Source organism: Cryptomeria japonica, chromosome 9, assembly GCF_030272615.1.
Source record: "Cryptomeria japonica chromosome 9, Sugi_1.0, whole genome shotgun sequence".
NCBI classification, from domain to species: Eukaryota; Viridiplantae; Streptophyta; class Pinopsida; order Cupressales; family Cupressaceae; genus Cryptomeria; species Cryptomeria japonica.
In genome coordinates, this window is record NC_081413.1 from 189,528,808 (window position 1) to 189,537,305 (window position 8,498).

An 8,498-nucleotide genomic window follows, 5' to 3' on the forward strand; every position below is an offset into this window, starting at 1 on the left:
GACTTTCCTAGTGGACTAAAGCAAACTTGCACTTGGATTCACTACATTTTCTTGCCCTTTCATCTTAGTAGATCTGTTGCTTAGAGACTTTATTTGCTTGAAATATCATTCAAAGATTAACTTATATTGCTAGTTACAAAATGTATAATTTCTTCAAAACCATTTTTCCTTTTCCTCTCTAAAAAATAAAATCACTATCTTTAAGAATGAAAGTATCTCTTAAAATTTTTTTAAAAGTTTTTTCAAATCTACACTCAAAAAGAAAAACTTGCTCTAAAATTCCAAGACAACTAGAACGAACTTAATTACTAGAAGAATGCACCTCACACCATGAATAGAATGTTGCCCAAAAGCACACCTTAAAGATCAACTAATAGTAGAGCAACTCTTAGAGCCACAATTAATTTTTCTCCCATCATTTATAAAGGATTAGGAGCTTGCTTTCAATTGGAAAGTTCAGTGGGCGTCTCTAAAGTAGAAGGATATAAACACAAAAAGCGATTATTCCTACTCTCTCAATCGTGTCAAATTCTTACAGCAAAAATATGTTTGCACTCTTTGTTGTCGGTGTGGGAATTCAGAGAAGCGAACTTCCTTTTTTGACTTGAACGTGAATGATCGTTGTGGAATGTGGGGTATGAATTCTGATGCTTCCGTGATAGGACCAAGTTCATTGTTCTACTGTGACGTTGTATATATATATGTTATTACACCCGCATTAGGCAATTCTAAGAAAACTGGCCAAACTTTTCATTTGATAGTGAGGTTTCTGAAGTGAGGTATGGAACGAGGAGTCAAAATCTAAATTAAAAGATTCAAAGTTCCTACAATTACCTTGATGAATAGTCCGATTCTTTCAACCTGATTGGTTTATTAATTTTTAACTCTTCACATAACAAATTATTATAAATTATAAATGTGCAGTCAGACGAATATACACTATAACAACTTCAACACTCCCTATCCCATCATTGCAACTCTATTTTACTTGCTGTGCTAATATGGGGGAATCGATTAGAATGTTGTGCTGTCATTGCTGGTCTAACATACCATTTCACAAGTTTAATTTCTATAAAAAATCCACTCGCTGTTTGCTGTTGACGAATGCAAAACAGTTGGATGAAATGATTCTAACCGCATCAAACTGCAATGTCAATGTAAGAATGGTTAAAAAGCTGAAGGTACATGAAGACCCATAGGTAAAGCAGCCTCACCGCAAAGTATCTGCAACACTTTCCTCATACCAAGCCTCTTCTGTGGATCGGGGTTTGAACAAATGAGCCCCACCACAAGCACAATCTCAGCCTCACCTTTATCGTAATTCTTCCCAAGCCTCTGATCAATAGCATCCAGTAACCTCTCATTTGCATACAGATCCCAAACCCACTCAACCAAAATCACACCTTCGGGATCTACAGGTTTCCTTCCGCAGGCAACCTCCAGCATAAGAGCCCCAAAGCTGAAAACATCTGTTGAAGGAGAAGCCTTACCAGAATGTATAAGCTCAGGTGCAATGTACCCCAGAGTGCCCACCACATGAGTAGTTTGGGGTCTTTGGCTGTGATCATATAACCTTGCCAAGCCAAAATCCCCCACCCGGCCGTTCAGATCATAGTCCAATAATATATTGCTGGGTTTAATGTCCCTGTGCACCACTTTTTTATCCCACTGCTCGTGTAAGTAAAGCAGGCCGCTGGCTACATCCGTAAGAATTTTGTGTCTGTGACGCCAAGTAAGATTCAATTCTGGACTGTACAAATTTCTTTGAAGGCTTCCGTTGGACATGTAATCATAGATGATGAAGATGCGCTCATTTTTTCTGCACCAACCCCCGAGGGGCACCAGATTCTGGTGCTGCAGCCTCCCAAGGCTGGAAATTTCTGCCATGAATTCCTCCATTCCTTCTGCTAAATCTTTTGTGATGCATTTCACGGCGATTTCTTCGCCGGAAGGCAGAGTGCCCCTGTATACCTGTCCAAAGCCCCCATAGCCCAGAAGATTGTCGTCCCTGAAACCCTGCGGTAAAACAGAGTGGCAAATACATTGTTCAGGAGGATTCTGTTTCACATTAAAGAAAATAAATGTTGCGTAATATTACTTTGCAATGACCACATTTTGTGAGATAAAGCAGGCTTCTCATCACTCAATATTGTGTCAAAAAGTGTGTACCCTGCTAGCTGCCTTTTTCTCTGAATTTTTTTCTATTATTTCAGTTATAATTAAGGAAATTTGGTGAAAAAGTGTTTCCGAAAATTAAAAAAAGTTTGCTATTGAAATCTTTTGTGGTTGTAATAAGATATTTTTCTATTTAATATAGTTACCTTTTGTGGCTATTGAAATCTTTTGTGGTTGTAATAAGATATTTTTCTACTTAATATAGTTACCTTTGTGGCAAAGTTGAGCTCTCGGTAATCAAATTTATGTGGTCAATATTGTAGCTTCCATTTTTTATCGAATTCTATGTGGTCCTTCTTTTTGAGCTTGAAAAATGTGATGAGAATGAGTCCCAAGATGATAGCTGTGGAACATATTATCATAATGGATCTGAACTTTGCAGAATTGTGGAACTTGGGGATTTTGACATAAAAGGAAGGAAGATTCAAAATGTCTAGATCTGGAGCCTTATCACTACCAGTTGTGAAGCTCCATGCTAGAATGTAATGGTCCTCAACTAGAGGAGAACTACCTGTTGATGCAAGATAATTCAATATTCCCCCAAAAAGTTAGACAAGAATATTGAAAAAAGTTCACAATTTTTTTCTCAATTAGATGTAATATAGTATTTTAGTAGAATCCATAAACAATTACATCAAAAACCACTTAAACATATTTGAGTATTTTCACCTTCTAAGAAATATTAAAATTTTCTTGTTCTTGTTCTCTATTCTACCATTGCTCTTTCTTTCTTTCCCACAAATATTTGCTACTTCTACTAGTTAGGTATGCCCATAAAATATTACAGGTTTTTATAATTTCAACAAATAGATATAATGAATTGTAATAGAAAACTTTCGAACATCATTTGATAATTTAACAAAAGCCTTAGATGCACTTAGATACTAGATATATATGACCATGCACAAAGCATATCAAAAGTTTAAACTTTGACCTTAGAGGTATTTGTTGTGACAACATTGTAAATCTAGAAAATAAACACTCATGTACGCAATTATAATGAGATTAGTTATTATATAGATTGTAAAAAGGTAATTAATTATTTATAGTAATTTTATCTAAATGATAACCAGTTTTAAATTTCTTTCAATTCAAACTATAACAATAACACTTTTTACAAAACGATTTAATACATGTTTTTCTAATTTATCGATATATAATCCCATGCTTGACATGGTATTTTTAAATGAACCAAATGCTGATATCTTTGTTTGCAAAGGAACATTTTTTATTTACACATTATACTAAAGTTGTATGGTATAATGCTAATTCATAAGGAAATTATTTGACTCAAAATTTTAGTTAATTTTTTTATTAAATATCTTTAAATTATATCATCATATTAATTATGAGGTTATTTTAAAGAAAAACATAATAATTTTATAAAGTTCAATAAAAAGAAATAGTGTTTGAAATAGATAATGAAAAAATTAAAAAGTTAGTTTAATGAATTTAAGCTATTTCAACTGTATCTATTTTTTTGTATTAATTGTAATTTAGAAATGTATGATTATATGACATTACATATTTTATTTAAATGAAATCTCTCTCATCTTATAATAATATATTTCTTTTGGATTAATAAGTATATATTGTGTTTAAGAAGCTCTTTACATATACATATGCACATATGTATAGAGGTTCTTAAACGCAATATTTCTTTTTAATCTAAAAGAAATAGATTAGATTTTTTTTTATAAATCTTGTGTGAGTTGTCTTTTAGTTTAAATAAAATAGTATTGTAATGATGAAAAGATTATTCTTAGCATTTTTCTCCATTTATTTTAGACTCACTTTGACCATTAGTTTTAATGTGATAAATTAATGAACAATTTGTATAGTTATATGCAAGAGTTGACATACAATGCACACTATATTAATTTTGAGTCCCTATCCCCTAACAGTTTGGATCTAACTTTCACATTTGTTATTTTGCACCTTAATTGAAAACTAAATGAACAATTTGACCCCCAAAGTTTCAAAATCTAAATATAGGCCCAAGTTAAGTCACTTTCAAATTGTTGTTGTCCACCAACTCAAGCACATAATATTTGAATTGTGGTGCTAGAATATTTTATAAAAGAACAAGTCCTAATTTATTTTGGGGATCCATCAATAAGTACTTATGAATTAAAAACTATATTGAAAAGCATCTAGGAGCATTGCATCAACATTTGAGGTCATTAGGATACCATACGCACCTAATTTTTATCAAGAGTTTTCTAGTTTGTTTAAAATCACTAAAACAATGAAATAGTTTGACTAAAGAAAAATGAAACTTAGCAAGTTTGTCATAACCTAATTCTTGAACCATTAGATTCTTCTCAAAATGCTTAAAATAATTTTTCTTTTCTTTTTTATCCCCAGTGTTTGATTTGTTTGTTTTCTTACATAAAATATATAAATCAATTAGATTCACACAATAGATGTATCTTATAGCATTTTAATATCTAATATCATCCATTCATCTAATCAAACCAAGGTCATTATTTCAAATAATAAAAACTATACTCCAAGAAATGCAGTTTGATAGCTACATCCACTTCTTCTCCCCTTTTTAAGAGAGGGATTAGAGCTTAATTACATGTGGGAAGATTTCTCGTGGGCCCTTAAGGTGTGTGTCCAAGCTATAATAGCATGAACATGAGAGTGATTGTTCCTCTCCCACTAAAATAGAGGGAGCATATTCTTTAGGTTATGGATGATGTGTTAGACAACTAGATGACATTAAATCCTTTTCAAGAAAGCCTTCTTCATGAAGTAATATTCCTTCTAGAAATAATGAACCTCATATAATAACATAAATATATAATTATTTTTAATATCTCATGTTTAAAAACACTTCTATAATATTATATTAATTTATAAAACTTTAAGATCATAATAATACAATTTTTTTTTTTCAAATATTCATATAAATAGTTTATATAAAACTTTCATATATATATATATATATATATATATAACCTTCATACATATACTTTATATAGTTTATACAAAACCTTCATCCATATATATATATATATATATACTTTATATATTTTTATTGACTTTTTTACTGTATTCAAGCATTTTAAATCATGAAACAAAACGATTTGCAAAAAATCAGAAGGAGAAAGAATAGTGTTTCAAATTTTTATTCAAAGAGAAAGGAAAGAGGAGTCCCCCTTTGTGCTGGTTTAGGTTTGGTATCATAGCGTGGATGTAATTCCAAGAAAAAGTAATTGGGAGATTATACTTTGAACTTCTAATAAAATAAAGTTTGACGCGCAACTACAATCTTTACAGAAAGAATGATGAAAAATCCAAATCCAAATCTTTCTTCGACACCAGAGCATTGAACTCGTTTTTCTCAGCAGTGCCTTTTGGGAGTTTTTTAATTCTTAGGTGGTGAGGGAACTCAGAAAAAGTTAGCTCTCTTTTTTGACTGGACTGTGAATAGTGGTTGTGGGGTACGGGCTAAACTTATCATTTCAATTTATGCTGCTAAGATGTGACTAGACAAATGTTGATGTATTCATAAAAACATATCCAAACATGTAAGAACACTGCATTAACATCTCAGATCCTCAAAACATACCAGACCTAAGATTGCATTAACATCTAAGATCATTAAAACCTGGAAGACATCACAAAAAGATTTATTGAAAACGAAGAGGACAAATTTTTATATACTCAATTTATTATGCCAAGATTTGTTTTCCTTGTGATGCAGCAACCATTATCTCTACGTATTCCGTCTGAGTAATAGACATGCAATAAAATAGATTTTTGAACTTTTATTAGATGTGCAATTGTAATCTTTATAGAAAGAGGGATGAAAAATCAAGAACCTTAGGTAGCGTACAAGGGAAAAGACGTTACCTGTAGACGCAGAAAACCCAACGTACATGTACTCTTCTATAATACCGTCCAAATCCAAATCTTTCTTCGACACCAGGGCTTTCTGCGGCTTCGCCTCTCCAATTGCTGCAAGACTTATGTCCAGCTGTTTAGAAGCGCCGTCATAGTCGATCCAGGCCCTTATATTATGCCCGCTCTTCAGATTAATGGGCGTCAAACTGTTCCCTTCCCAATAACCAGCAGGTTCAGCCAACAACGATTTGACGCCGTTGAGATCGATTCCCACATGGTTGCCGTCCTTATTATCTACGCCAATGCTCTGACTTGTGTCGAATTCTACAGCAAAAAGATGGTTGTAGTCTTTACCATCGCTGGATATGTTGAGGAGGCCCAGGTACTGTGTGGCGAAAGCACCGTCGAGAGCGGTGGTGGGCGTCATGACGAAGCAAAGCCCGTCGGCCCAGCCCGAGCGGGCATGTCGGACAATGGCAAATATAAAGCTTGTGCTGAATGAGATTACAGAGCCGTTTCTTTTCATGGGGATGGCCTTGTCCAAATAGGCACGGCCAATGACGCGTTCGGAGTGATTTGTGAGGCGGATTGCGTTGGATTGTATGGAGGCAGCCGCAACATATTTGATTGTGGTTGTGGTGTTGAAGTGGTTGAAGACGAAAGTTGTGTTCTGGTGAACACCCTGAGCTGCCGTTAGAATGATTGAGAGGCAGAGAATCAGAATCTGCATCTTCGCTATTGAATTAGATCTCTCTGAGCAGTGTTTCTTTTGAGTGGGCGGTTTGTGTTGTAATAGGGAGAAGATTCCAGAAAAACGAGCATCCTTTTTAGAGTGGAAAGATAATTTTGAGTCCATGTGGCGATCTTGTCGTGGAGTGAGGTAGTGGAGGAGGACTAAAAATATTAAGATTGAATAAGAAGTGAAAGAAGAAAACGTGGAGCGAGTTCCAACTCTAGTGACGCCGCAAGTTCCTAAGCTCATCTCATCGGATTTGATCTATATTTGAATTTTACAGTGGAACACAACTCTCTCAAAAAAAAGGTGCAACGACAAAATTGATGGAACCATTTTTGAGGTTCTGGGGGACATTGATGGAAGTATAAAAGGTAATATTTTTTTTAAATGTAAAATTATTATTATTATTAAATTACATAAGAATTAGTGTAGTGTTTTTTTGTATGAGTTGCACACATTATCATCATCATCATCATCATGTGTTTATAGATATATTCATAGTATAAAAGTCTTTATGAAACAAGGGACTAGTAAGATGCATGATATCAAGCAATATAGAGAGCACATTAAGGTTTTTTTTTCTATTTGTTTTGTTTTAGCATCTTGTTAGATTTTTGAAAAGATATTGGTGTTTCATAGATTTCAAGTCTTCTTTGTTATAGTTGATTGTTGAGAATGAGTCTCGAGATGATAACTATTGAACATATTATAATAATGGATATGTTCATAAAATATTAGAAAATTTTAAAATTTTCTAATATTTTAAACAAATAATTGCTACTTCTACCAGTTAGTTATGTTCATAAAATATTAGAAAATTTTAAAATTTAAACAATTAGAATTGATGAGTTGTAATGGAAAAATTTCTAACATCCTTCAACAATTTGACAAAAGCCATAGGTATGCATGGATACTAGATATAAGACCATGCACAAAGCATATAAAAAGTTTTTAAGTGTTAACAAAATGTTTCAATGATAAAGTGTCATGGAGCTGTATGATCTATCACTAACGAATATACTTGGACCTTAGATAGATTTGTTGTGATGATATTGTAAATCTAGTAGAATGAACACTTACACATACAAAATTACTATGAGATCATTTATTATATAGATTATAAAGCTACTTTATTATTTATAGCAATTTGATTTATTTCAATTTAATCTTTTTTGTTTGGAAAGGAACTTTTTTTACTTACATATTATACTAAATTTGTATAATATAATGCTTATTTATAAAGAAATTATTTGAGTCAAGTAATTTAGTATCTCTTTTTAATTTATTAAATATCTTTTTATATATATATTTTAATCGGTATTGGGCTATTTTTAAGGTGTTGAACAATGCTTTTGACTAGAGCTATGAACCAGTGAGGCCACATTTTTTAGGAACCTCATCTTCAGAGATGTTTGACAATTCCATCCTTATATCTCCTTTGCCACATTTGCCATCCTAATATTTCATGCGTGTAGGCATCTCCTTATCTCTTTGATGTTGCATGCAGGTGTATGACCTCCTCCTTCTACGCGTCCACCTTATATGATAGCCCACACTAGCATGGACCTTGTGTGAGCCAAGCAGGGATTTGAACCTTAGGTGCACCATTAACAATGCAACCACTTAACCATCACACTACAGGATGAACCCCTAAATATCTTTTTATATTATCAAATATTAATTATGATGTTATTTTAATGAAAAACATAAATTTCATATATGAAAAATATAT

The 8,498-nt window shown here is 32.8% G+C and overlaps 1 protein-coding gene across 1 annotated transcript; it reads right to left on the reverse strand.

The window, feature by feature from the left end:
- Positions 1 to 1,167: 1,167 nt before the first annotated feature.
- LOC131040954 (L-type lectin-domain containing receptor kinase IV.1-like) lies at positions 1,168 to 6,851 on the reverse strand. Its single transcript, XM_059211536.1, has 3 exons — positions 6,040 to 6,851; positions 2,556 to 2,686; positions 1,168 to 2,058 (listed from the first exon to the last, which is right to left on the reverse strand). The coding sequence occupies exons 1-3, from the start codon at positions 6,758 to 6,760 to the stop codon at positions 1,168 to 1,170; spliced, it is 1,743 nt and encodes a 580-aa protein (XP_059067519.1). The 5' UTR covers positions 6,761 to 6,851.
- Between the last annotated feature and the right edge of the window lie 1,647 nt (positions 6,852 to 8,498).